The 27,565-nt window shown below is 46.8% G+C and overlaps 3 protein-coding genes and 1 long non-coding RNA gene across 7 annotated transcripts; 2 read left to right on the top strand and 2 right to left on the bottom strand.

Moving 5' to 3' along the window:
- The first annotated feature begins 1,316 nt into the window (after positions 1 to 1,316).
- On the top strand, positions 1,317 to 1,784 carry LOC133154513 (uncharacterized). Its single transcript, XR_009714475.1, has 3 exons — positions 1,317 to 1,435; positions 1,505 to 1,558; positions 1,637 to 1,784. It is a non-coding gene; the product is annotated as an uncharacterized LOC133154513 (long non-coding RNA).
- A 5,134-nt stretch (positions 1,785 to 6,918) lies between these two features.
- Positions 6,919 to 11,032, top strand: LOC133154418 (uncharacterized). The gene is made up of 15 exons (XM_061279133.1): positions 6,919 to 7,126; positions 7,201 to 7,308; positions 7,382 to 7,411; positions 7,478 to 7,612; positions 7,858 to 8,001; positions 8,154 to 8,288; positions 8,348 to 8,496; positions 8,573 to 8,693; positions 8,766 to 8,817; positions 8,887 to 8,953; positions 9,023 to 9,156; positions 9,227 to 9,276; positions 9,335 to 9,508; positions 9,587 to 9,732; positions 9,807 to 11,032. The coding sequence occupies exons 1-15, from the start codon at positions 6,985 to 6,987 to the stop codon at positions 9,915 to 9,917; spliced, it is 1,698 nt and encodes a 565-aa protein (XP_061135117.1). The 5' UTR covers positions 6,919 to 6,984; the 3' UTR covers positions 9,918 to 11,032.
- A 503-nt stretch (positions 11,033 to 11,535) lies between these two features.
- paip1 (poly(A) binding protein interacting protein 1) lies at positions 11,536 to 19,631 on the bottom strand. 4 transcript variants are annotated; one of them, XM_061279167.1, is made up of 12 exons: positions 19,219 to 19,631; positions 14,662 to 14,811; positions 14,048 to 14,193; positions 13,761 to 13,952; positions 13,469 to 13,581; positions 13,269 to 13,380; positions 13,065 to 13,190; positions 12,874 to 12,983; positions 12,696 to 12,810; positions 12,551 to 12,605; positions 12,324 to 12,408; positions 11,536 to 12,216 (listed from the first exon to the last, which is right to left on the bottom strand). In XM_061279167.1, exons 1-12 carry the CDS (start codon positions 19,427 to 19,429, stop codon positions 12,129 to 12,131), a joined length of 1,503 nt encoding a protein of 500 aa, XP_061135151.1. In that variant the 5' UTR covers positions 19,430 to 19,631; the 3' UTR covers positions 11,536 to 12,128. The 4 variants fall into 4 exon arrangements, with proteins under 4 accessions (XP_061135151.1, XP_061135153.1, XP_061135152.1 ...); XM_061279169.1 differs by lacking the exon at positions 19,219 to 19,631 and adding an exon at positions 14,864 to 17,168 and having other exon boundaries at positions 14,662 to 14,787; XM_061279168.1 differs by lacking the exon at positions 14,662 to 14,811 and having other exon boundaries at positions 19,219 to 19,630.
- A 1,667-nt stretch (positions 19,632 to 21,298) lies between these two features.
- On the bottom strand, positions 21,299 to 27,201 carry LOC133154497 (fibroblast growth factor 10-like). Its single transcript, XM_061279274.1, has 3 exons — positions 26,086 to 27,201; positions 22,597 to 22,700; positions 21,299 to 22,049 (listed from the first exon to the last, which is right to left on the bottom strand). Exons 1-3 carry the CDS (start codon positions 26,495 to 26,497, stop codon positions 21,858 to 21,860), a joined length of 708 nt encoding a protein of 235 aa, XP_061135258.1. The 5' UTR covers positions 26,498 to 27,201; the 3' UTR covers positions 21,299 to 21,857.
- Positions 27,202 to 27,565: the final 364 nt, after the last annotated feature.

Raw genomic sequence — 27,565 nt, 5'->3', positions numbered from 1 at the left:
AGCCCCTTTATACAATAGATATTTCTTAGCACCTCTGTTATAAAAAAAATCATGGCTATTATGATCTAAATACAGATCATAATCATTGTTATATTAATAATTGTACTTATATTATTAATAATACACCTTCGTGTCTGGTCTGTTATCATCACACACAAAAAAGTTGCAACGCAGTTGTGCAGTTCATAATACCGCTGTGCATCATCAAAATGTGTCGGCATAATGTTTTCAAAGATTGCAAAATTGATTTTATGAGACTCTGATTTCAATGCGTGTTCATTTCTCCTAGTGAATCGCAGGGCGCATCTGGATAATTGCATTTGCCCCCCAGAGTCCATGCTTATTAGGTTTGTTTGATTGATTGAGCCCGCAGTTTAAAAGCCCTTCTCCATGAAACACTCAGTCAGGTCTGGCTGAGGGTGAAGATGATGGTGGGTGATGATGGCATCTTTTAAGTGGAACAACTTGCACCATTGGTGGCTGACGACATACGTACTTTTTGCCCCCACTGCACATCTGAAGCTTAGTATCATCACTTTGGGGCCATTGTGTGCAATCCTTGGCAGGCGTAAGGGATGCTTTTATGCAAACAATCAGCAGCTCCACTTTGCTGCATGGCGTTGGCTGGACCCAAAAATGGAGGACAGGCAAGTTTTTGGAAGGGGCCAAAGCGACAATGGGCGTTGGCGCCCTCATCCCCCACCCCACCCCTGACAGAATCCTTCTGCATTTGGTTGAGATGCCCCCAATGAAGAGCACAGAATAAAAACATGCAAGTGTTCCATCAGTGTGCTCTGATCTGTCCGCCTGATCCCCAAATTGTGCCTTCAGCCAACAAGTGTCTTCCCGGGTGGCTCGAGCACGACTCCAGCTGCTACAAGAAGGAGGTGACGCCCAACGGTTGGCTGGGGGCCCGGCACCACTGCGTCTGGCAGGGCGGCGACCTGCTCTCCATCACCACCTCGGCCGAGGAGGACTTTGTGAAGGACACCATGGGCAAGGACACCCGCTTCTGGCTGGGACTCTCCAACCAGGTGAGACGGAAGCAGTCGTGGACTCGGCAGCGACAACTGGAACTGTTTTCTTTTTTGCCCCCCAGAAATGCGACAACATCTTGTGTGACTTCGAAGGCGGGAGCCAGAAGCTGACCTGGTCCGATGGCGAGACAACGACATACACCAACTGGGCCTCAGACCAATTTAAAAGGTAAGAAGTCACATCTCCGCATGCTGTTTTCAGGCGGACACGCGTAAAGGTTCTGGAACCAATTTTGAGAATGAGCACAAAAAAGGAAAATGTTCCTTTTTATAATCTACCGACAGCGCCGACGTCGCGTCCTGCGCCTACGTCAACCAAGGAGCTTTTCTTTTTCCTGGGAGGTGGAGGTCTGGCTCCTGCGCTTCCTCATTGGCCTACATGTGCAAACGGCCGCGGAGTAAGTCTGCACGTCCGTGGTCACGTTGCTGATGAAAGGTGAGATGCGCAAACGGGTCTTTTTTTGCAGGCTGCCCGGAGGGACGGACGTGTACCTCCAATAATGTTACTGCTGTAATGAAGAGTGAGTTGCAGCACGCTTATTTGCGCTTTAACCATCTCGTCATGGTTTCCTTCTCAAGGTTTTTCTTTGTGGCCTCAGCTTCCGAATGCGACGATGGCAACTTCCTTTATGGCGATGATTGCTATCTTTTTGACGCGACGTCTAGAACTTGGGAGGATGGCGAGAAGTTTTGTCTCGTCCGGCGGGGCCACCTGGCTAGCATACACTCTGAGCAAGATGCCCGATTCATTATGGGTGAGGACCAAGAAGAACCGCCACAGTCGTGATTTGGCTGAAGCTCTTCTTGCCCTGAAGCTCTTGTTCTCCTTCCTTCCATCAAGATCACGCAACTTACGCAGAAATTTGGGTGGGAGAAAAGAAGAAGTGCAACAACTACGAGTGGACTGACGGAACAGCTTCTGTAAGTGGATTGCTGAAGGCCTTTGGAAAAGTCATGTTGCAGGCATCCATCCGTCTTGCCTAGAGGCATCGCGCAGCGGCTTACAAAGTATAAGCGTTCTGATTTTAGAGAGGAGGCGGTTAGATATATCCTGGACGGTGGCTCGGGTTTGTCTTTAGGTCTTAGGGGTTAGTTGCTTTGTACATGTTTTTCCCAGACATTTGGGTTGCCAGGGCGGGCACATTGTTTATTTGCAATGTTCATCCTACTTTGACTGACAAAGTGAACCCAACAACCAAAGTGAAAATTTAATGAGAGAAGGTACGAAAACGCTGCAAGTGAGGAAATGCGGCGGGAAGATGACCACATCGAATGCAACACGCTAAAGTTCTGTCCAAAATCTCATCCGCAGGACTACGGAAAAACTTACTACCACTCCACTAGTAATGCTAACTGTTCATATTTGGATTCCAACGAATACCTGTACAGAAACGTTAATTGCTCCTACATATACCCACCGGTCTGCAAAACAGGTGCAAACGTCCCTCCCGAGCGCCCCTTTTGGATGCGTGAAGCATTTGCTCATATTCGCTCCCCTTTTTCTGCAGCCAAGTACGGAGGACCTCGACAGGTGCCACCATTAGCCAGCCAGCTGGGTAGGTGTCCCGCACTGCCGCCGTCTTACGCTGTCTTGCGCTGTCTTACGCCGTCTGGCTCGCAGACTGGACTCAGAAATGCGGCTGGTGGCTGGAGCACTCCAAGAGGGACTTCTGCTACCTGATGATCCGCCGGCCCACCAAGACCTGGCAGGAGGCGCAAGACGACTGCCAACGCCTCCAAGGGAACCTGCTCAGCATCGCCGACTCGCTCGAGCAGCGCTTCGTATACGGTAGGAGGCCATGAATTGAAATATTGGCCATGAACAAGTTGTTGTTGTTATATGTTCATTTTGAACCTATTTAAAACATGAAAATAGGAAAATAAAACACCACTTTAAAGTGCCATATCTAAGTCACCCTGATTTACTGGGTCAAATGCTTTTGCTTGATGAAAATCCCAATAACTTGTTTTTTGATCATCTGATGTTCTCTTTTAAGATCCATTGTTGTCCTTCCGGAATCCATATTGACTGTCAGCTAAAAGCCTTTTTTCTTTTTTTTTCTTCAATCTCATTTTTCTCTGAACAGTTATATATATACAGTGCCTTGCAAAAGTATTCGGCCCCCTTGAACCTTTCAACATTTCGCAAACATTTCAGGCTTCAAACATAAAGATATTAAATTTGAGTTTTTTTGTCAAGAATCAACAAGTGGGACACAATCGTAAAGTGGAACGAAATTTATTGGATAATTGAAACTTTTTTAAAAAACTGAAAAGTGGGGCGTGCAATATTATTCGGCGCCTTTACTTTCAGTGCAGAAAACTCACTCCAGAAGTTCAGTGAGGGTCTTTGAATGATCCAATGTTGTCCTAAATGACTGATGATGATAAATAGAATGCAACTATGTGTAATCAAGTCTCCGTATAAATGCACCTGCTCTTTGATCGTCTCAGGGTTCTGTTTAAAGCGCAGAGAGAACCATGAAGACAATGGAACACACCAGGCAGGTCCGAGATACTGTTGTGGAGAAGTTTAAAGCCGGATTTGGATACAAAAAGATTTCCCAAGCTTTAAACATCTCAAGGAGCACTGTGCAAGCAATTATATTGAAATGGAAGGAGTATCAGACCACTGCAAATCTACCAAGACCCGGTCATCCCTCCAAACTTTCATCTCAAACAAGGAGAAGACTGATCAGAGATGCAGCCAAGAGGCCCATGATCACTCTGGATGAACTGCAGATAACTACAGCTGAGGTGGAAGAGTCTGTCCATAGGACAACAATCAGTCAGCCTTTATGGAAGAGTGGCAAGAAGAAAGCCATTTCTCAAAGATATCCATAAGTCTCGTTTAAAGTTTGCCACAAGCCACCTGGGGGACACACCAAACGTGGAAGAAGGTGCTCTGGTCAGATGAAACCAAAATCGAACTTTAACGATATGTTTGGCGAAAAAGCAACACAGCTCATCAACCTGAACATCCCCACTGTCAAACGTGGTGGCAGCACCCGGAGCTCAACGGATGACGCGTCCTCCTCACTCGGCTCCTCTTGATGATGTCGTTCATTCTGGTACAGGTTACATCAAGGCTATGACGAACGCATTCTCTCTGTGGTTGGGCGCCAATGTCGCCATCAGTGACGAAGGCAGCACGTGGGCTGACGGAGCCTCGTTCACTTACGGCCACTCGACTTCAGGTCTGTCGGAGACGGTTGTCTGCTGCCATTTGGAGGAACGGAGGAGCACTGAGATCTTCTCTCCCGTCCCCCAGGTACCCCAAATGGAAATTGTCTCTCCTTCCTCACTGGCAACGGCAACTGGCACTACGACTCGTGCAACAAGAAGAGAGGTTACCTCTGCAAGAAAAGAGGAAATGGTAAGTGAGAGGCAGCGCCCCACCGACTCATCGCCCCTTGACATCTGTCTGTGCCTTGATGTCTCTCTTCCTTTCCTCTTGCAGTAAAGCCTACACCGGCTCCTGACCGTAAGTCACCTTCGACTGCGCCGAAAACCATGACCCTGGAGTCACACCATGCCAACCAACAAATTCTGTACTTTTTCGTTTTTATGAAGTACTGAGCCACGTGTTGAATGTTTTTTGTATCGTTTTACCAGTCACTTTGGTTGTTTCTCAAGTGCGAAGATGAATGTTCCGGAATCCTTTCAAAATGGCTAAGCTAACCAAGTCGAGTCCCGGATCTTCCAATTTGCCCGAGAAAATGTAGATTTGGCCAACCGTGACCCGCAAATTGCCCTTTGCTCAAAATGGTGGACTGAAGGGCAAAAACAGGAGTGTGCTCTGATCTGTTCCCCAAATTGTGCCCTCAGCCAACAAGTGTGCTCCCGGGTGGCGCAACCTCGGCACCAACTGCTACAAGAAGGTGGAGGAGCCCAACGGTTGGCTGGGGGCCTGGCACCACTGCGTCTGGATGGGCGGCGACCTGCTCTCCATCACCTCCTCGGCCGAGGAGGACTTTGTGAAGGGCACCATGGGCAACACCCCCTTCTGGCTGGGACTCTCCAACCAGGTGAGACGGAAGCAGTCGTGGACTCTGCAGCAACAACTGGAACCGTTTTCTTCCCCCCCAGAAATGCGACGACGTCTGGTGTCGCTTTGAAGGCGGGAGCCAGAATCTGACCTGGTCCGATGGCGAGACAATGAATCACACCAACTGGGCCTCAAATCAACTCGAAAGGTAAAACATAAAAACTTTTCATGCTGTTGTCAGGCGGAAGAGCCAATTTTGAAAAGGGCCACTTGGGGAATGGAAAAAAAAAAAAGAACCACGGGAAAATAATTGCTTGTTTCTTTTCTCCCGACAGCGCCGACGTTGCGTCCTGCGCCTACGTCAACCAAGGGGGAAGGGGTGAGCCCGGCAAGTGGCGGTCTGGCTCCTGTCGTTCCTCGTTGGCCTACATGTGCAAACGGCCGCTGAGTAAGCCTGCACGTTTGTAATCCGGTTGACTTTGAAAAGAGAAAAGCTCAAACAGGTCTTATTTTATGCAGACTGCCCGAAGTGTTCGCCCAAAAGTGGTCCTGCTGTAGTGACGAGTGAGTTGCAGCACACATATTTGCACTTGAACATCTTGTCATGGTCATGTCTCTCTTTGTGGCCCCAGCCTCCAACTGCCACGGCAACGCCTTCCACTATGGCGATTATTGTTATCGTTACGAGAAGAGGGTTAAAACCTTTGACGATGCCGAGAAGTTCTGTCTTTCCCGGGGAGGCCACCTGGCTAGCGTCCACTCCAAGAAAGAGGCCCAATTTTTGTATGGTGAGCACCAGGAGGAACCGCCGCAGTCATCATTTGACTGAAGCTCTTTTTGCCCTGAAGCTCGTGTTCTCCTTCCTTTCCTCAAGATCACTCGGGGACCTCACAATCTCCTTTCGTGGGACTCAAGTGGAGGACGCGTTTTGTAAGTGAATTGCTTTTTAAAAAGTCATTTTTCAAAAGATGAGCTGGGAAAGTCCAAATTTGAGTAGGATAAAAATAACGTGGAGAAATGCCGCTCGAGGCTTCAACGATTGGATTGTTTTGGAGGGGAAATGGGTAAAACTTGGGCGCGATTGCCGAGGATGGGCGTTGGGAGTCCAACATGCTTGTGTCGTCCGCATGACTACAACATGACACCAAGGGGGACTGCGCGTTCCCAAATTCTGTTGGGGACTTGAGTGCCAGCCCCTGCACAACGCCTCGGCCATTTGTCTGCAAAATAGGTGCAAACGCCCCTCCCAAGCGCTCCTCCTGCACACATCAAGCATTTGCTCACATTTGCAAATCCCCCCCTTCCCCCGCAGCCAAGCACGGAAGGTCTCAACAGCTGCCACCATCGATCGGCCAACTACGTAAGTGTCGTCGCGCAGTGCAGCCGTCTTACCCCATTGGCACGCCGTCTTATGCTGTCTTATGTCTGGATTCCAGGCTGGACTGAGAAATGCGGCTGGTGGCGGAACAACCCCACCAATGACTTCTGCTACCTGATGATCCACCAGCCCACCAAGACCTGGCAGGAGGCGCAAGCTGACTGCAAAGGCCGCCAAGGGAACCTGCTCAGCATCACCGAACGCAATGAGCAGATCTTTGTGCTTGGTAGGCGGCCATGAATTGAAATATTGGCCATAAACAAGTGGATCTATTTTTATTTTCCAACATGAAACAAACAAGAAATAGAGACTAAAGTAAATCGAAAAAGGCGTCATGTCTTCGTACGCGGTCTTCATACGCGGTAGGCTGGCAATGAAGTAGCTAATTCTTTGAGAAAAAACTTTTTTTTTTCCCGCTACGCCTTCCTTTCCAACTCAAAACCTGATAAACCTGAAACATGGCCAGCTTTGCTCGGGTGTTTTTATTGTTTCACTCTTTGTTGCAGTATTGTCACGGCCGTGCCACATCCATCAAGTTGAAGTGCAGAGTCAAGCGTTGAGTCATTTTGGAATAATCTTGCATGTTCTCTTTGGGATCCAAAGGTTACACCAAGAGTCTGATTGGTGATTCCTCCCTGTGGTTGGGCGCCAGCGCCTCCATCGAGCATGACGGCGGCAAGTGGGCTGACGGAGCCCCCTTCTCTTACCTCCACTCAAGTGCAGGTTGGGCAGAGGCGGTTGTCAGCTGCACTTTGGAGGAACGGATGAGCGCTCAGATCTTGTTTCCCTCCCTCCAGGTGTCACTGAAGGGGGGAAATGTCTTTTCTTGCTCACTGGCAGCGGCGACTGGAAGCGTGACGAGTGCGACAACAAGAAAGGCTACATCTGCAAGAAAAGAGGAAAAGGTAAGTGAGATGTGACGCCCCGCGGTGGACCGTCATCACGTGTCGACATCCACGTTCTGGTTCCCGCTTCTAGGAAAGACACATCAGCTGCCGCCACATGACGGTAAGTCGCCTTCAACGTCTCTGTAAAAAAAGACACGGAGAGAAGTCGACGGTTGTGCTCTCACAGGCTACAAGGGGGAGCTTGTCTGCCAAGACGATTTGAAAGCCCTTGAATGTCCCGATGAAAAAGTCATCCGCATACGGTCGGCTTTCTATGGACGGAAGGATAACGACGTCTGTCCAAGTGGCGACGGATCACGCAGTAAGAATCCTTCAGTGGCATCGTTTTTGTCTCGCTGTCCTGGAGCCGTTTTCTGTCACGAGGTTTTCACACGCCGTCAGCGTTGGCGGTAACTCGTTTGTAACTTGAAAAAGAGCTAAGCCGGACGCTTTCTGGATTCCTCTTTTTCTAATAGTCATTAACGATTAGAATTCCCTACGTCCAGTGACAAGTTAAAGTCGGTATGGAAGTGTGCGAGTGAAATGGTGGTGTGTTGTCACTTGCAGGTGGCTGCAGGGTGAAAGGGGCTCTCCGTCACTTCAGAGGATTGTGTGACAACTATCAGATTTGTCCCATTTACCCTTGGGATACGGACTCCTGCCTTGGTGTCTCCAAATACCTCCGCGTCGTCTACAGCTGTGAGAAGAAAGGTGGGCTTCACATCCTGACACTTGCCGATGATGTGCCAAAGAAAGAATCCAACGGATCCCCAGATAGAGCGTCGGCTAGGAACGGGTGACAAGACATGAGAATGAATGAGCGAGCGTTCCTTCCACAATGTCTTTTTTGTGTCTTTCTTCAGTGTGTCTTGATAGTCTGGGCATCGCGGACGGGAGAATCCCAGACGACTCTTTTTCAGCCTCTTCCTCTTTGATCAATGCCGAACCTCACAAAGCGCGTCTGGGGGGCAGCGGTTGCTGGAGACCCTCCAAAATGTGTACGTAAAAAAAAGTTGTAGTTTGGTATCCTGAGCAACGGAATGCCTTCCGCCCTCAGTCGGCAGCTGGATCCAGGTGAACCTCGGTCAGAACTTTAAGGTGACAGGCATTGAGACCCAGAGCTGTACATACGGATTGCAAAGTTACACCGTATTAGCGATGCAGTTCAGTATTGACGGAGTGACTTGGTATCGCCACCCAACGCAGGTGAGCCGTCGCTGACTCTCGACTTTGTCGTCCAGGCTGCTGTCGTTCCTTGCAAACGCGCGTGTTTTGTTTCCAGCCTTCTGAGGGGACGTATATTCTAACCAGGCCCGTGTTTGCCCAGTACGTCCGCCTCCTGCCAAAGTTTTTGGGCCTACGCTTTGATGTCTTGGGGTGCAGGTCTGACGGCACCGCTCGCGGTGAGTGCGACGTTTGGAGTGCAGTGAGAAACTAGCAAGAAACGGGCTTTGATTTTCCCTTCTGACCCACAGACATCTTATGTAGCAGCACAGCCGCCAAGCTCGGCCTCGGCGGTTCAATGACGTGAGTCGGACTTGATAAGACGTTTCTTGCTGAAAAGCCTCCTCCTTACTAAACGAGCTACTTCCGCAGGGTCCGGTGCCCACCGGGCTGCGCCCAAGCCGGCTACAAGGTCTACGGAACACGGCTCTACAAACGGGTATGTTAATTACCGCATGACCTGCAAGCGGAGTTTTTGTTGTATATCTGAGACGTTCTCTGAGTGCAGGACTCGAACATCTGCGCGGCCGCTATTCACTCGGGCATCATTGAGAACCAGGTCGGAGAAGATGTGACTTTGCTGAAGAGACTGCCACAGAAAGCCTACAGCAACTCCACCTGTAACGGAATCATCTCGAGAGTGTGCGTGCTCCGCTTTCACTGGCGAGTCCACTTAAAGATGCCTGGCTCATTCTCACTTTACTGTCTGCAGATATGTTAACGAATTGGCTCCGTTTCCATCTTACACTTTTGCTGACACGGGTGAGTAGAATGTCCAGAATAGAAAGCATTTCTTCACGTGACGCCATCTTGCGCGCAGAGCCGAGATGCTTGGGACCTGACTGGGAGGAGTTTGCGGACTTCTGCTACAAACGTTTTGATGATACAAAGACGTGGTACGGCGCTCGACACTTCTGCTGGGGTCTCGATGCCAATCTGGTGTCCATTCGCTCCGAGGCTGAGCGGGATTGGCTGCAGGACCTCTTGAAGTCTGGTGCGTCGCTCACATTGGCCTGATATCTGCCATATCTGGAAAGCCATTGAGAACTCTGTTGCTGTTTGTCCTCTGCAGCCCCCGGAGACACGTGGACCGGACTGAACGACCTGGCCGATCTCGGCAGATTCGTGTGGTCGGACCGTCGGCAGGTGACCTTCACCAACTGGGCTCCGAGAAAACCTACCGGCCTGATGGAAAATTGCGTGGCCACCTTGAACCAGGTAGGTGCAGAAAAGATTGACCCGCTCGCCGAAGACAAGTTTAGATTTAAAATCAATCTCATTTTGACTTTCAGTCTGGCAAATGGAAGAAGATGTCCTGCATGGAATTAAACGGCTACGTGTGCAAGATGCCCACAGCGCGTTATCCGGTGGATTTGGGAAGTGCCAATGCAAGTTGCGAGTAATCATATGAATGCAATTGACCTTGCATGATCATTCTGCTTGGTTTACCATGCATTTTGATTCACTGATTGATTTAGTCAAAGTCAAAGTCAGCTTTATTGTCAATCGCTTCAATGTCTTGTGTGTCAAGAGACACACAAAGAAACCGAAATTACGTTTTCTCTATCCCACGGTGACGAGACATATTACACGATAGACATACAAGTAAACGACACAATATAAAAACAAGAAGGCACAAACAATAACTAATACGAATGATGAATAAATAAACAGATAACACAATGAATAAGAGGAGCAAAACGGAGCCAGTGTGCATACAGCAGACAGTAAGTAAGTTACCATGCATTCTTATGATTGATTAACCATGCGTTAGTCGTCTTGATAGATTTACCATGTGTTATTATTCTGTTTAACTTACCATGCATTATTTTTCTTCTTCTTGACTTAACATGTGATATTGTGATTTACCATGCATTATTATTATTTTGTTCAATTTACCATGCATTATTATTGATTACCATGCATTAGTCGTCTTGTTAGATTTACCATGTTATTATTCTGTTTACGTTACCATGTATTCTTCTTCTTCTTGACTAACATGTGATATTAGGATTTACCATGCATTATTATTATTTTGTTCAATTTACCATGCATTTTCATAAATTATTTCATTGACTTATTGTTAAATTTACCATGCATTATTAATATTCCATCTGTCATGTTTATTTGACCCCCCCAAAAAAACAATAAAAAGACAATTGGTGTCACCTGTTAACTCATTTGATAGAGTACTGGTTTGGACAGGGCGATTTTATAATCTGGTCAATTAGATCATTCTCTATTACTCCCGATGTACGAGTATTAGTCAGACCTCCTCATGACGCCATTTGGGTTGTAGCTTTATGCGCTGATGAACTATTGTAGTGTTGTCACTTATGGGTTGCTCGATCCAATCTACCACAATTTTGATGCATTTTTCCATGGCTCTTTGTAACAATTTGGAAAAAAAAGACTTACTCTATTGCTTTCCACGTCATGAAATTCATCCATTGTCCTGAAGTGCTTATTTTCACGAGGCTCGCAAGCTGGGGGCACATCCTGAACTGATTCCCATCATCCCCCCTTCAAAAAAAAAAATAACAAGTAGGAGCGGTCAATCACAATCAGCCTATCATGAATGCTTTTGAAACGTGGGTGGAAACCTATGCATGCAAACATGCAAACCCCACACGAGATGGCACCAAAGCCTGCTCCTAACGTACTGCACAAATCAAGCATTAGATATCAAAATTCCACCACACTAGGGTCATATAAAAAAAAAAAAGTCACAAGATGACAACCATGGAAACAAATTGATGGCATCATGACCCCTGACTGTTTAATGCAAAGATGTGCACTGCACTTTTGAAGCACTAAACCGAACTGACCCAAATTGCAAATAGGCTACATAAAATACATCATGCTCACTGTGGTACCTCTTTTTTTTTTTTTTTTGCTTTTGATTGCACAGACCACTAGTGGTAATGCTAGTATTGGACAAACCTTCACACATCATAATACAAGGGAAGCAAACTAACTCAAAACCTACATTTCGCATACGCAAGCAGAAATAACAAATGGTCACATCGTAAAGATTTAATTGCAGGCAAACAATACTATAAATATCATCAGCACACGATATAGTATAAAAGAACGTTCTTTTTGACAGCCTCTGTGGTTGCCAATAAACAGTCCTTGAGTGTCAGATGACGACGGATCCTTAATGCAGTGGACTTGAGCCACAGACAGATGGCGACATTTTGATTCTTTAAACATACTGACACATTTCCGACGCTCACCTGCTCTCGACTTTTTAACTTGCAACAAAACCAGAATATACTTGTAAGAAATACAAAGGACACAGCAATCCATATACTTCTTGGTGCTTATTTTGGGCTTAAACTAGTCCCAAGAAGGCTGAATGATACTTCTGGGGAAAAAAAACAATGGAAATATACAATGACAAAATAACTAACCTTCCAACTGCTTTTTTTTATTTTATTTTAAGTATCACTCCATGGATTGTCTGCCTTTTCTAATCTACTCTGTCTGGAGGCAAACCGTCGGAATTGCATCTATAAACAGCTTTGTTAAAATGCAGCCAAATAATATTCGGAGGTTATGAAACAGTAGTTTGCGTCGGTCGCTTCACAATTTTGGACTGGCCCCTTGTGTTATTGTTGTCGTTTCCTCTCTGACTCCAAATAGAAACTCTCAAAGGCTTCTTCGATCTCCGGATCCATCTCGTCGTCAAAGTCGTATCTGTGAACGCAGCACGAGACGTTTTTTACACCCCCCCAGAATTACACGCAGAATTGTTGTGAAGAGGGTTCGGGGACTCGGGAGCGACGAGAAGAAAAACTACTTACTCATCATCTTCCGTTTCATTTTCCCCACCGAAATCGTGGAAGTAGTCTTGCTTTTCCATGAGCTCCTGGTATTTCTCGGCATATTCTGTGGAAGCAAAATAATCCCATTTAGAAGGAGAAACGATTTCCTCCTACTTTACAGAGGGAACACAGTGAGTCAAGTAAGACGAAGAAAAAAAAAAAAAAAAAAAGCTTAGGTTTAGCATCGAGCGATCGGACAGTCTTACCTGGGTCAGCAGCTGTAAAAGGAGTTCCGTCCTCTGTGTAGAAAGTGGGCTCATTCTATCGGAGAAGAAGAAAAAAAAAAAAAAAAGCAGCGTTAATAACCAACAAATGAAGAAGGAAGAGATGTCCCGCCCACGCCACATTCACCATGAAGTAGTTGGGGTCGTTGTCGGGCGTAGCATTGCTGCTCACCGCGGCGCACACTCTCCCCCAGTCACTGGAGCGCAGCTCCACCAGCTTTAGAAGCATTTGCCGCACATCCCTGAGGCGGAAAATAGACTTGCTCACGTTGACGCAATGTGTCCAGCGGCTTACAAGCACACACCTACTGTACGTGGCATCCAGTACAATGGTTTCTATCCTCTGGATCAGCGCGTCCATGAACATCGTCTTGCCTTGTTCTTTCCACGCGTCGTCCAAGGCGGAGCCGGTCAGCTGCAAAGTGTTGAGAAAGAAACCGGCACATTCCAGCAATTGCTCAACGGGATCACGCCGAGTCATTAAAGCTTTCCAAACCTTGAGCAATTTGACAGCACAGATGATGTTTGCGTCCACCGGATTGGAGAGCAGCGAGTTCAACAGGTCTTTCAATGCCAGCAGGAGGACGTTGGCTCGAGTTACACTTCCGTTGCCACTCTTCAGCTGGACACAAGCACATTGAGCGAGAGGCCTTTGCGCGCATGACGCTACACGCTGCCATCTCGTTGATCGACTTTTTACCTCCAGATGAAGGTAGAGCTCACCAAGAAAGAGCGCAAATGCGTGGAACCTTTTCTGTGTTTCAGGGTCTCCTTGCACGGCGACGTCTCTCTGCATAAATTCTTTTTGACACCTGCAACACGCAATGCTTTGTTGTTGTGTGGTGAAGGGGAAAAAAAAAACAGAACTACCGGGAACTGTATAATAGAAGGGAATTTTACTTTTGCAGGAGCAGCTGGCGAAAGTTACCACCGGGTGGGCTGAGGTTGAGATGATGGGACAGATAGTTGCAAAGTCGTGCGCCCGTGTAAGCGAAGTTGGGGATGGCGGTGGACTGCAATGAAAACATTTCGTGACAATTCCCAGAGCACAAGTGTGTGTTTTGCACATAATGCATGCATGGTCATAGTAGGGCGGAACAATTTTGGATTATTATTTTTTTTTTTTTTACAAACACAGGCAATATGTATTAGAAGATAGAATATCAGAAATATGATAAAGAAAGAGCCATACCTCTGTGTAGATCAACTCCACCAGTTCTGCCAACAACTGCACGGTCGTAACATACGAATTAAGCACGCTAGTTATGTGTTCAACGTCCGACTCAAACATTCCCGGCGAGGAGCTCAGGTGGCAAAGGAAATCCCGCACCATGTCAGCCAAGGTCGGAGCACTGCGAGTGTCATCACTGTCCTCATAGAAAGCCTGGACATTGACAGGAAAAAGGCAAAACAAGAGAATCATCTTTTTGACACCGTTTTAAATGGGAAAGAAAAGAATGGCCTGATTATGCTGCTTACGTCATTTTGGTACCCAGCGGTTGGGACAAACTCTGGAGCGCTGGCAGAGAGCTTGGACGACTCAACCAAGGAATTGAAATGATGACTCCCCACAGACACTGAAGGGCTGATGGCGTTGTGTTGATCTGTGTTCTGTCTTTTACTGTCTGAAAGTAGAAGATGGAAAATTGGCAACAAAAGTATCAAGCGCTTACACTGTCGCGTTTCGGGCGTAAGGATTCAACCAACACTTTGTAGAGCAACTAGACGGTCTTTATTTGCGTCTCATATCTTCTAAACTCGCAGCCATTCCACATCACCGGAACACCCCCCACCCCAACTTCCTGTTTGGCCCTTCAGAATAAAACAGCAGTACAAACACTTAACACCACATCCCCCTTTCTTTGCAAACATGAAGACGTACTAATTTTGCATGAAGGAAAAACTTTTTCTTTTCTTATAACACCACTCTTAAACATTTCCTTTTTCTTTTCCTGTAACACCACTCTTAAACATTTCCTTTTTCTTTTCATACATACATGCTTATAAATCCAGTTTTTGTGGCCTTGTGACAACACGGCCAAACCTTGTTCTGACAGGACTTGTTGCCTTTGGAGTTTGGACAGGGGACTCACTTATGTTTGGTGTTGGTAAGGTATCCTCTGTTGGACTGATAGGTGTACTTGGGATTGCCATCTTTGGTGTAGTTTCCGGCATTGCCAGTAGATGATGTCTATTTCTCCTGATGGCTCCGGAAGGACCTTCAACCAGGTAAGAGCGGGGTGCTGAGTGAGAAGAAATGACAGTCCCTTCACTCTTAGTGTCCGTGATCCATACCGGTTGTCCTGGTGACAGTTGAGGAAGATCTCGCACACGATGTCGCCTGTTGTACCCCTCACTGTATTTCAACTTCATCTCCCCTTCCCTCGACGCCACAAAGCCCTTGTTCGGTAGTCTGGGAACAAGCAACGAAGGGAGCTGGGGCACTGGAGTGCGAAGTCTTCTTCCCATTAGAAGTTGAGCTGGGCTATATCCATTAGCCAAAGGGGTCGCCCTGTAAGCTAACAGTGCAAGATACGGGTCTTTTGCCTTCTTGAGTAGTCCTTTAACAGTTTGGACATGACGCTCAGCCTCACCATTGCTCTGTGCAAACCTTGGACTGCTGGTTACATGTCTGAAACCGTAGGCTGCAGCAAAATCTTTGAACTGTTGGCTAGAGAACTGAGGTCCGTTGTCACTGTAGAAGAATTCCGGAATACCATGTCTGGAAAAAATTGACTTTAGGTGTACTATAACGTCTTCTGATCTAGTGGGTGTCAGTTTAGCTATCTCCACGAATCTGGAATAGTAGTCCACCAGAAGTACGTAGTTGCTGTTGTTGAGTGTAAAAAGATCTGCACCTACTTTTTGCCATGGTCTCTCTGGAAGCTCGCTGGGCATTAAAGGCTCCACTGGATTGACACGTTCTTTAATGCACGTGGTGCAGTTTTTCACAAGCTCATTTATTTGGCTACTCAAACCAGGCCACCACACTGCCTCTTTCGCTCTCTGTCTGCATCTTGACATGCCCTGATGTCCCTCATGGAGAGCTACCAGGACTTTGTCGCGCATAGTGGTAGGAATAACAAGTCTGGTGCCTTTCAATAACAGTTCGTCATGGACTGTTAATGTGTCTCTGTGTGGCCAATAAGCTTTGATTGGACCTATGAGACGGCTGTAGTCTGGCCAGCCTCTCTGGCAAAATGACATGAGTTCCGAACATACACTGTCATTTTTTTGCTCTTCTTTTAATTGTGTGATATATGTCGAGCTAGCAGGTAGGTTTTTGACTATTTCGTTCACATAGATGTTTGTATCATTTAGTAGTTCCTCCGTAGCTTTAGAGTCTGTCTCTTGATTGACAGGTGCGCGTGACAGTGTATCCGCAGTGAGAAGTGCTTTTCCTGGGGTGTGTGAGATAGAGTAACTGTACCTCATGAGCCGTAGTCTGAACCGTTGAATCCTGGGTGGAAGTTCTGTTAGTGCTTGTTGTCCCAACAGGCTGACAAGTGGCTTGTGGTCAGTCTCTAGGGAAAAATGTCTCCCGATGAGAAAGTCTTTGAATCTTTCGCATCCCCACGTTAATCCAAGCGCTTCTTTTTCCACCTGTGCATATCTCTGCTCAGTCTCTGTTAAGGAACGTGAAGCATATGCTACTGGTCTCCACTCCTCACTCTCCTTCTGGAATAGGACTGCTCCAAGTCCATAAGACGAGGCATCTGCCGACATTTTCAAGTCCTTGTTTGGGTCATAGAGCGTGAGAACGGGAGTGGATGCCAGCTCGTTTTTCAACTGATCAAAAGCGTTCTGCTGCGCATGGCTCCAAACCCACTGGTTTTTCTTTGACAGCAGGTCTCTCAGGGGCTTGTCTTTTTCAGCCAGACCAGAGATAAACTTTCCTAACTGGTTAACCATTCCAAGAAAGCTGCGCACTTCACTGACATTTGACGGCTCCTTCATTGCTATCACAGCTCTTATTTTGTCCGGGTCTGGTCTGACTCCCTCAGCAGACAAAATGTGTCCCAGGAACTTCACCTGTTGCGTGCTCAGTTCACACTTGTCCATGTTTAGCGTGACACCGGCCGCTTGAAGTTTGTTTAGCACTGTGTGAAGTCTGGCGTTGTGTTCTGGTTGGTCCTTCCCCCAGATGAGGATGTCATCCATGTGACAAACCACGCCAGGCAGCCCATTGAGAATCATTGACATTCTCCGCTGAAAATGCTCCGGGGCTGAGGCAATTCCAAACGGAAGTCTGTTAAAATGGAAGCGTCCGAATGGGGTAATGAATGTTGTGTAGTGTGCTGACTCTGGTGCCAATGGAACCTGCCAGAAGCCTCTGTTTGCATCGAGCTTGCTGAAGACTTTTGCTCCAGTCAGGGATCCAAGTGTCTGTTCAACTGAAGGCAGGATGTACTTTTCTCTGCACACTGCTTCGTTGAGGTGGGTGAGATCGACACATATGCGCACTGAGTCACTCTTAGTAGGCACTGGGACCATACCTGAGCACCATTCAGTTGGCTCTTCAACTCTGCTGATCACCCCTATTGACTCCATTCTTTCCAGTTCCTCTTTAACTTTTCCCAACAAAGGAATGGGAACGCGTCTTGGTGTGGAAAGGGAAAAAGGCAGAGCATCAGGTTTCAACTTTATAGTATAAGGTTGCTGCATTAAACCCAACCCTTGACATAACTTAGGGTAGTTCTCATTCAACATTTTAATGTCTATGCTATCTGCTCTAGACACAAGGTTTAGTTTGACACTTGCTGGCCTACTTAACAGCGCCATGTGTAAGTCTCTGATAACATACACATTTTCCTGAATCTTTTGTTCACCTTTACACAGTGTTTCTTTGCACATACCTAAAACATTGAGTGGAGTGCCACCTGGTCCAATCAATGGTCTATCTGGTTTACACAGCTCTGTTTCATTTTGGTTTATACAAAAGTACATCTGGGCTGGGATAACAGAAACATCAGCTCCAGTGTCTATTTTAAACCTGACTTTGTGGTTTCTGATGGTTATGTCTGCATACCAAGGATCTGAACCTGCATGTACTGAACCAAGGAATATAGGTGTCTCGTTACATTTCTCTGTTTCAATCATATGTACATTTTTAACAGATTTGCATACTTTACTGTAATGTCCTCTTTTACCGCATGTATGACAGGTTACATCTTTCGCTGGGCACTGTCCTTTGCCATGTGCTGGGCTTCTACCACATCTGTAGCACTGACTCTCATTTGGTGATTTAGCCATTTTGTGTTTTGGTAGACTTGGGGCTTTGTACGTAGAATGCTTTTCTCTCTTGTATTTCACTGACACTGCATCTAGGTCCGCTTTCTTTTCCCCTCTTATATCGGTTTGCTGCCTCTTGATGACTTCTGACTGCCGGGCTTGGTTCACGGCTTTTTCCAGCGTCAAATCTTTGTCCATTTGGAGTCTCTCAGCTAAACTGGTGTCTCTCAGTCCCACGACGAGACGATCTCTTATTAACTCATCGTGCAAGGCTCCGTAGTTACAGTTTTCGGCCAACGCGTACAGGGCAGTGACAAATGAGTCTACAGTCTCATTAACTTGCTGTACTCTTTGGTTAAATCTAGCCCTCTCGTAAATTATGTTTTTTCTGGGCACAAAATATATGTCTAAAGTGTCTCTTACTGCTTGGTACTGATGCCTCTGCGCGTCCGATAAAGCTTGACCTCGAAGTATGTCGTCTGCTTCGTCCCCCATGCAGTAGATGAGCGTGTTCACTTGATTAGCTTCCGAACTCAGGTGCAGGTTGCTAGCAAGTCGGAATCTTTCAAACCTCCGTATCCACTTCTCCCATTGCTGTGGCCTTGAAAAATCAAATGCTTCAGGAGGCTGAATGGTGAATGTGGCATTCGGGGGCGGATTAGCCTGTTGCTGGTGCGGTGGAGTCGCCACGTTAGCTCCTGCGTTACCCTCCGACATCTTTCTGCGTGTGGCGAGGGCTACTTTTTCTTCCAGCACGACCTACTCTCAATCCCCGGCGAGTAAGCTCTTACAGTCGATCCACTTCTGACACCATGTCGCGTTTCGGGCGTAAGGATTCAACCAACACTTTGTAGAGCAACTAGACGGTCTTTATTTGCGTCTCATATCTTCTAAACTCGCAGCCATTCCACATCACCGGAACACCCCCCACCCCAACTTCCTGTTTGGCCCTTCAGAATAAAACAGCAGTACAAACACTTAACACCACATACACAAGATCTCATGGTTACCTCAGGAGTTGTCAGCGGGTATGATGTCGGACTGAGTGATTTCATAATACTGGTCACGTGATCACAACACCTAAGTGCCACAGTAAACCTTCGTTTGAAGTTTTACTTCGATGTTTCATCTTCAAACGGGGCTCATGTAGAAATCGACAAACGAGTATTTTTTACTTGACATAAAAATCCTAAATTAGCACCAATTCGAGGTTATTTTCGTTTGACGCTCACGACGACACTTCCACATTTAGAGGTGGCGTAGCCGTTAGCCTTTTAGTGAAGTGGGGTGCGTTTAAATATGTTAGATGACGCACTTTGGCCTAGAGTAACCTTCCAAAACAAGCGCAAGTTAGCATGGCTTGAAATATGAAAGCTAAACGCTAGCTAGCGTTAGCCATCGGTCAGTTTGTTCCTTACCTCCACTAACACCTGCAGCGCCATTTTCAGTAGCCGTGCTAACGTTGCAATCCCCGGGAGGTGGATATGATCGAGGCTGTCTCAAAGGTTCCCTTTGGTTAAAGATTGTCAAGCGACTGTCGCTGTCCCAACCTGAACTCTGGAGTGCAGCGTCTGCTGGAAGATTTCGGCTTCTCCCAGCTCCGGGAGCTCGATTAAAATTCTCGTTCATGACCCACTTGTTTGTTTTGGTTTTTCAGTTTCGTCGCTGAGAAGAAAACATCTAAAGAAAATGAAGAAAGTCCGTTTTTCCTAAAAATAAAACCCACATCTTGGTGGTTTAGAAACGCCAATTCCTTCGGTTAGATCATGTTGGCGTTTGGGACATTATTAACTTTTTGGGCCACTTCCTGACAACAACAAAAAAGAGGGGTTTTAATATTAGAGGACGAATTGTCGTCACCTAGCGGTCTGGAGTGGAAGTTTACGTCCAAACGAAAAGTTCAAAGGCCGAGGAACGCCCTTATGACAAAGTAGTTATAGTTTCAAAACTTTTTCCACCATCAATGGGACGTAATAATGTAATCCTTTTCATCAAAACACAGCATCACTCTCAACACACATAAATTACGTAAAAAGGTAAAGCAAAAAATCACTCAAATATTACAGTAAATGCCCAATGGCAACACTAAATAAAAAATCAAACATTTTTCTTGCCCAGAAAAACAATAGCAAGCAAAATGAAAAAGATTTTTTTTCTCACTACAATATCTGGTATTTGTTCCATATATATAAAACTCTTGAATCTTGAATATGGGTAAAATAAGTGTTCAAATAGTTTTTTTTGCAGCAAATGTACTATCAATACAGAATTTTCTACGTGACATTGTTCATTGTGATGCAGCCTAACTCATTTTCACCCCAAAGAATATATTCGGAAGCGCCTCTCCCACCTCGAGCTCATTCGGTAGCGGCGCGTTGCAAACATGTGCTGCACCAGTGTAAGTATTCATTAGTTGTTTTCAGCCTGCAGCCATTTTCCACTTGTTTCCCAAAGCTGGATCGCATTATGCCCCAATGAATTCCCGTGCCTGAATGTGAGGACCTACTTTGATAAAAGATTGCCACAGCTATTTTCTCTCATTGCTGTCCCCCATATGTCAGTGTCCTGGAGGAAGTTGGAATACTTTCAAGTGTCGGGGGGACTGCACATGATGACAAACGACACTGGTGCTAATGATGGAGGAGGAGTCGGGCACAAGTGTGTTTGCTGATGGTCCGTGATCCTTACAAGGCCACTATTCATTAGCTCCATTTAGGCTATTACCCTGGTGTCCCATTATATAGTAAAGAGCCATTAGGAATGAATTACAAAAAATTCAAGGCTAATCTGTGCTTGACTTTCCATCCAGGGGTCCAAAGACTTCTCTTTGTTGACCCAAATGATCTCGGATTTCGTAATGTCAACTATATTGTCTGATACAGTAAATGTCACTGGAGGAATGCATGTCAGCAGTTCTCATTCCACAAAGGTAGGTGGTCTCTCACTGAGTGTTTGTGAATGTTTTGCAAATGTAATTAGGTTATTTGGTTTATTTCTTGGTCAGGGTTAAGTAAAGGTTGCAAAGACTTTTGCAAACAGTCTGTCCGTCCGTCCCTCCCTCCCTCCATCCGTAGAGAAATGTCAGTCTCAGGGTCAACAGTTGAGAACGACTTCTTTATATTGTGCCAGAGTTCCTGAAATACACCAAGATAGATATCCGTCGGGACAGGATAAAACGACACGAGGTCCGGAAGCTTGCGGTGTTAATGTTCTCCCCGCCCGCACTCATTTAGTGTGGCATCATCTGTCACTGATTAGCACGCTTGTGCCTGATGACTTAAGGAAGTGGGTGGTCAGGCGTAGGTCATGTTGTTCCTCTTCTAGGTTCTTCTAAATTCATATTTTCAGCAGGTGCTTCAGTGTCGATGCTCACCTCGGGTGTGGTCGACTCCAATTCGGTTCCGTCTGGTGTATCAGCGTAGCGTACTCCCCTTCCCCCCTGTCTTGTCTTTGTGTTTCCTCTCGGTTTGGGAGATAATCAGAGCAATGGTTGCCACATGCATCAGCCAGCCTTCAGTCATTAATGCTTGCCTTGTCAGCCATGCAGATAAGGACTCGCATACCGTGAAGCCAAACACTCACAAAAGCCAAGAGTGTGCGGTCAACACAACAGATGGAGAGGAGAAAAACTCGATTTTATTTCCACTTGATAAAGATCCTATAAAAAAAAGAAGTAAAGAATGCCATGGAATGCTCACATTGTAAATGTTCCCATCCAGTTAAATAATCACAAAATAAATAAATCGGTAGAGTGGAGGCGTTGAACATTTGCTTTGTTGCGTTCTCTCATGATAAATGGGACAGCCGCTTGTTTGCATCTACGCTCGAGTTTATATTATATTATTTCATTTGCCATTTAGTTCCTGTTTGGCACAGAAATAAGATAAATATTGCATCCTATGCCACAAACACAGCCTCCTCTCTAAAATAAAGTACACAATCCCGGTTGTTTGTCAGTGTTAGTGCCTTATTTCTTAAAAAAAAAAAAAAAAAAAAAAAAAAAAAGGCCAAGTCTTCACCTTCAGGAGAGGAACGTCTCTTTTCACCAGTGCTGCATTCACGCCATGATTGGAAGGAAGTGGGTGACCGTGTTTTTCCTGCGAGTTCTTTTGCCTCGCACGGGCCTCCCATGGATGTTCAGACCCACAAACATCTGCCGCTTCTTGTTCTTCCACTCGGCCGACGCGTATGTGTTGTAGCCGTTTTCTTCGATGCGCTCCTTTAGGGTGCAGTCGATGCCAAACTCCCTCTTTAAAAAAAAAAAAAAAATCATTTAAAAAAAAAAAAAAGATCTTTCATTTACCGTTTTTTTCCATGTATAATGCGCCCCCATGTATAATACGCACCCTAAAAATGGCATGTTGATGCGCGCCCAAATTTTGACTCCTACTTAAATTCGTAAACGTAAAATTATTTCAGAAAAAAGATCATCTTTGGGAATGCGCTAGCAAACTCAATAGCGAAGAAATGTTTCGGATTTGTGTAGGGTACATTGTGACAGTAAACGAGCAGGTGATCGAGCAAGCGTCTGATACGAAAGCATTGTGTTCGTATGGAGCGTGTTTGAAGTGAACATCAGAGAAGAAAGCGCATCTGTAATGGCGACCTCCGTATCATATCCGGATTTAAAAAAAAATTATAATAATATTTTTTTTTGTACCCATGTATAATGCGCACCCCAGATTTTAGGACAATAAATTTGTTACATTTTGCGCATTATACATGGAAAAAAACGGTCTTTTTTTTTTTTTTTTTTAAATAAGTTCAGGATGATGTTTCGAGACAAAGGTTCTCACCGCGCCGTAGAGCTCTCCCTTCCTGCTGATTGCCAGATAGTAGTTGCTGTGCAGCCCTTTGATAGCCACCACTCCCACGTCCACCGATGTGATTTCCAGAATACCTGCAAAACAGTAACAAGCATTCCGTTCATACGTGTGTGTGTGTGTGTGTTTGTTTGTTTGTGTGTGTGAGAGAGACAATACTCAGATGTAAACGTGTAAAGTGTTTTCCTGCTGCAGATAAGAGAACAATGCTCACCGTCTGTCACTTGTGTCATTCACTCTTCTTGTATTGTGTGCACATCAACCAAAGTATGATTACAATTAGAAAGCCCAAGAGAACACAGAATGAGAGACGTTTCCAATTAGAGCGCCTCGTTGTCGCCGGCGAGTGCATGCAAAGACGGAAGAACGACTAGGAAGGGGAAAAAATGTCTTCACAATGATGCCTTATGTGGATGTGGGGACTGTGTTGGACTGGTGGTGATGGTCGGGCGTTCAATGTTTGTAATCGGGAAGTGTCTGTCTGGAGGTCCCGTGATTGTCTCCTTCACTACTTGGGGAGACAAACGTCACGTCTTGACACCCTTTGATCAACACCACTCTTCTGTCTGATCACTGCTTCCGCCTACACCCTGTTCCGGATGTGAGCGGAGCACGCAGGTGTGTCCCAAAAGAAGAACCCATAAAAGCACGCCGAGTTCTCTCCTTGTCCGCGAGGTCGTGACTGTATCAATTTCGAGTTCAAACGGTGGCACCTCAGGGCGATGAGGTCTGAAGCGGCGAGGCGGCGGCAGCGGGGACTGTGACACATCGGCCATTGAAGATCTGAGAGGAGCCGATTTCTGTGCGCTGATCGGGTGTCTGGGATGAAGTGAGGATGTAAGACAATCTACGAGCGGCTCTGGCCGCTCCGTAAACATGGCAGGGATGAAAAGCCGGAGAACAGAGGATGACAGTGAGACCGGGGCAATGATCACTGATCAAAGTCGGCCACCGGAGGCAGGGGCGAGACAGCTTGGATAAAGGAGCCACTGGCTCACACGCACAAAATGTGCCCGAGCATCGCTTACAATTGATGCCAGAGCCGCTCAGTGACTGACGTACGTCATACTGAAAGATTCGTCTTATGTCGCTAAAATTCATAAAGTCAGCTCAAATGAAAGCATTCACAGTCAGCTGTCTTAGCGTCATCAAAACGGAAGCAAGCACACAAAATGTCAATGTAAAAAAAAAAAAAACACGTAAAACTGACCTGTGACGGAAAAAAGTACTTTTCACGACAAATGTTACCCCAATGTGTGACTATTGAAAACTGTAATTGCTAGCAATATCTCTGTTTTTAAAAGATAAAGATAATTTGTATTTTTAGTAATGACACAATTTGCAGGCCGCATGTGGGGGGCCGTATGTGGCCCCCAGGCTTTGACACCTATGATTTCGATCGTGCATGTTTATCAGATGAAGCGGCTATGTGGAGGTAAAATGTGGCAACACGGCTCGCTCAGCTAATGCTCAAAAACTGCAAATGACGCATTGGCTGAGGATCGGATGCATTTTCCCCCCAAAGATACGAGAAGCGGTGCGCTTTGCAGCTTGTTGTGCTCTCCTTGCTCATACTTGATTCATACCTGGGTTCTTCCTCTTGATATAACATTTTATCTTCCCAGCTGGCTCAGAATAACGTGTCATCCTCATGCTGTCTGTCTGGCTATGTTCTAGCAGCAGCCCCCCCCCGCCCCACCGCCCCACCTCCATCTGTTTTTCCCCCCACTTGCACAAACTCACGATATATGTCCACAAGCCTCTCACATGGCACCTCCACACACACACGCTCGTTGTCAGGCAACTTAGTCTTATATTTTTTTCCTTTTTGCACTCCACCACGTGCTTGTGCCGAGAGGTACTTAGCGAAGAATCTGGGTCTGTACGAGATCTCGTTCCAAGCTTCACACATGCTCCCAGCGGGTCGGAAAGCCATGTGGGACAGTTTTACGCTGGCATCCCCATAAATCTGCGGGGGACTGGATACGGGCTCTTTGAGCCGGGTCCCGGCCGGCAGGTCTGTAGGCAGCACCCGAAACTGGAGTTTACACATCCTAAGCACCTCCATAAATTTCATTCGAGGGAACGCTCATATCGACCTTGCGTTTCGATGGTCGGGCTGGACACGGAACAAAAACGGGATATTTTGTCACTTCAAGGGACTGCGCGGAGTCTACAAAAGACATCAGACCTGGGATCATGTCTGGCCCCGGGGAGCAAAGACTGAAGGTGCCGTTGTGTGGGTGTCCTTTAGCGTGTGAACCTGATACAAGAGCACAAAATCCACACGGTCACCCCCTCGGGACAGAGAAACGCCATTGATGTGGAGGACGCACGACTTTGATGTGCCCAGCCACAATGATTAGCCTGCCGTGCCATTCATAAACTTGCACGCCCAACTCGGCCCCGCGACGCGAAAGTTGCGCTCGCTGACTCCCTATGAAAAAGGCAACGCATACACTCTGGAAAGTGAGGCCTTCACGGTCGACACGAGGCTAAATCAGCTCTCGCGTGCACGTAAACATTCCGACGCATTTGCACACCGCTAATATAAAAGTCAAGTCGCCTTGTGCACCGTGCGTGTCACTTTTTACGACTTAAAAGAAACACGTCACAAATACGGCAGTAAAGGCATCAGCGTTTAATACGGGTGATAAATAAAGTGGCTTCTGTCATGACCTTGTCAAAACAAAAAAAAAAAAATCTCCCCTGACGTTGTTGCTCGCTTTGATTGAAAGTGTGGTTTAGCATTCCCGGGGGAACATTAAAAGGTTACGCGCGTTCGCTCGGGGTTGGGAGGGAGGGAAAAAAATAAAAAGCGTGTGAGCGAGCACTTGCGGTCGTTGCCAGCTATACGGTCACACACCCACACGCGACGACGCACACCCATACGTGTAATTGCTCTTCTCAAAAACAAACAGCTTGTAATTTGCTCAACTGGGAGATACAGAGAGGCAGGAGGATTATGGAAGCATCATTGTGCTTGACGTCCGTAACCTCCCCCCCCCCCCTTTTATCAGCGTTTACTCTGGGCTGTGAAGACAACCTGATAACGGCCGGCCGGGTTATCTGCCTCTGCTCCGTTTAAAGCCATCAGAGGGCTACTAACTCTATGCTGAGTGTTTGGACAGGTCAGATAATGTCAGATGTCTGGTTTGGAACCCAACGACCGGGAATACTTGGACTCGTAGTACAGAATCGGCATCGAACTCCCTGAAGGTCATTTTTGTTTCTCCAAGGGTGTCCAAATTTGGTCCCCGAGGGCCGCTATCCTGCAGATTGTGTATTTCTCCAGCACACGTGATTGGAAAGATCAGCTCATGAGAAAACTCTGCAGAAGCTAGGATCATGATGGTTTGACGTCAGTGTGTCGTAGGAGAGTAACGTCTAAAAGACCCAGGACGGCGGCAATCCTCGAGGACACAGATGTCACTTTGCGTTTGATTCCTGTCGATTACTTACTGAGAGGATCATCCTTGCTCTTTGTTCCATTGACCCTTCCGTTCTTGTCGATCCTCAGGAAAAATTTCTGGAAAGAGAACAGCTTCCTCCTCCGTATGTCTCCTTGGAGATGGTTGTAACTGCGCACGTGCCTACCCTGCGGCCCCCCAGTCCGAGCCGGGGGCTTGTAGACGCTTTCTGAAATGTTCAGCGGACTCGGCGCTACGGTGAGCCTCAGTCTGTGATTGCAGGCTGCTCGGGGAAGGGAGACAGCGAGAGCGACTAGGGCTAGCAGCAGAGACCGCGAGGAAAACAGCGTGGCGGTGGCGGCGGGCCTCAACCAGTGGCCGCTCCCACAGCGAGAATGAGCCCCAAAGTCAGTGGTGGAGCAGGACAAGGCAGCCTTACTCCCTCCAGCAGCACATCTGATCATGGTAGGGTGCTGGGTGGAGGACTGGAGGCAGCCTCAGAGCTTGGGACATGCTGCTGGGGGCGCAGATAGACTGGGAGGAAGGGAGGGCAGGGAGGGGAGCCCTCCACACTCCGGCTCAGATATTCCCCCCCTGCAGGATCCAAATTATGCAGCACCTGTATGAAATCCTTCCATTTCCCTTTGTCTGATGTTTGACCTAAAAAGCGGCTCAGTCAGCCAGCCTTTAGCCGCTATTCCTCCAAGTTCTGTACTTTTGGGAAATCACAAAGTCTGCAGGAAGGAACATCAATGGAGTGAAAAAAGTAGAAAATCAGCTTCTGGTTCTTCATTCAGCAGATCCACTGGAAAACTGTTCTGGTGGTTGCCGTCCTGTGGGTCCCTTGGTCCAGAAAGCCGCTATAGTTGGGCAAAAAAAAAAAGTTCATCCAGTTGGAAATCTCCCTCATCTGGTGAATTCAAATAACGGGCAGCGTGCAGCCGAGCTCGCTACCGGCCAGACTCCACGTGTGCCGTCGAGCCTCGGTGAAGTTTTGGGTGTTTCAGATAATCCATCCGACGCGTCTCTCTCCTCATCTGGAGCTGCCGCCTCCCCGAAAGATGGCTGCAAACTATCGGGCAGCACCGAGGCGCTCAGGCACTGAGACTTGAGACCTCCTACTCCTCCTGGTTTTTGTCAAGCCTTTGATGTGAGGAAACCTGCTGCCATGTCTTCACCTGAAGGCTGATCACTAAAAATGAGTGTGCACCACGCGGTCGTGCGACTTTTAGGTACTTGAGCCCTCCCTCGCTCACACCCTGTGTGTGCGTGCGTGTGCGTGTGTGTGTGTGTGTGTGCGTGTGTGTGTGTGTGCCTCCTTGCCCACTAGTCTTAAATTTTGAGTCTGTGCGAGAAGTGATCACAGCTATGATGGTTTATGCTAATGTTTGCTAAAACTAATTGCGGGTTTTGCTCAGTGCTGTACCTGAAACAAAAAGTTAAAGATTGAGCTACTGTATTGAAAATATTTGGAAAATTCTTCATGTTTTATTAAAACGCTTTTAAAAAGAAAAGATATGGAATGCCGTAAA

The sequence above is a fragment of the Syngnathus typhle genome, linkage group LG5 (assembly GCF_033458585.1).
Source record: "Syngnathus typhle isolate RoL2023-S1 ecotype Sweden linkage group LG5, RoL_Styp_1.0, whole genome shotgun sequence".
Lineage (NCBI taxonomy): Eukaryota > Metazoa > Chordata > Actinopteri > Syngnathiformes > Syngnathidae > Syngnathus > Syngnathus typhle.
The sequence above is the reverse complement of the archived record's forward strand: the minus strand, read 5'-3'. Positions and strand labels throughout refer to the sequence as shown.

Excerpts from the sequence above, each read along its gene's own strand:
- LOC133154497 (XM_061279274.1), bottom strand. The coding sequence starts at position 26,497 with ATGATCAGATGTGCTGCTGGAGGGAGTAAGGCTGCCTTGTCCTGCTCC. Across the intron at positions 22,701-26,085 it reads GAGCAAGGATGATCCTCTCA|GTATTCTGGAAATCACATCG; the intron begins GTAAGTAATCGA and ends ACTGTTTTGCAG. Across the intron at positions 22,050-22,596 it reads AGGGAGAGCTCTACGGCGCG|AGGGAGTTTGGCATCGACTG; the intron begins GTGAGAACCTTT and ends TTTTTTTTAAAG.
- LOC133154418 (XM_061279133.1), top strand. The coding sequence starts at position 6,985 with ATGTTCTCTTTGGGATCCAAAGGTTACACCAAGAGTCTGATTGGTGAT. Across the intron at positions 7,127-7,200 it reads TTACCTCCACTCAAGTGCAG|GTGTCACTGAAGGGGGGAAA; the intron begins GTTGGGCAGAGG and ends CCCTCCCTCCAG. Across the intron at positions 9,157-9,226 it reads AACGGAATCATCTCGAGAGT|ATATGTTAACGAATTGGCTC; the intron begins GTGCGTGCTCCG and ends TACTGTCTGCAG.
- paip1 (XM_061279167.1), bottom strand. The coding sequence starts at position 19,429 with ATGAACGAGAATTTTAATCGAGCTCCCGGAGCTGGGAGAAGCCGAAAT. Across the intron at positions 14,194-14,661 it reads CTTACCAACACCAAACATAA|ACAGTAAAAGACAGAACACA; the intron begins GTGAGTCCCCTG and ends TTCTACTTTCAG. Across the intron at positions 12,217-12,323 it reads AATGAAACGGAAGATGATGA|ATACGACTTTGACGACGAGA; the intron begins GTAAGTAGTTTT and ends CTGCGTTCACAG.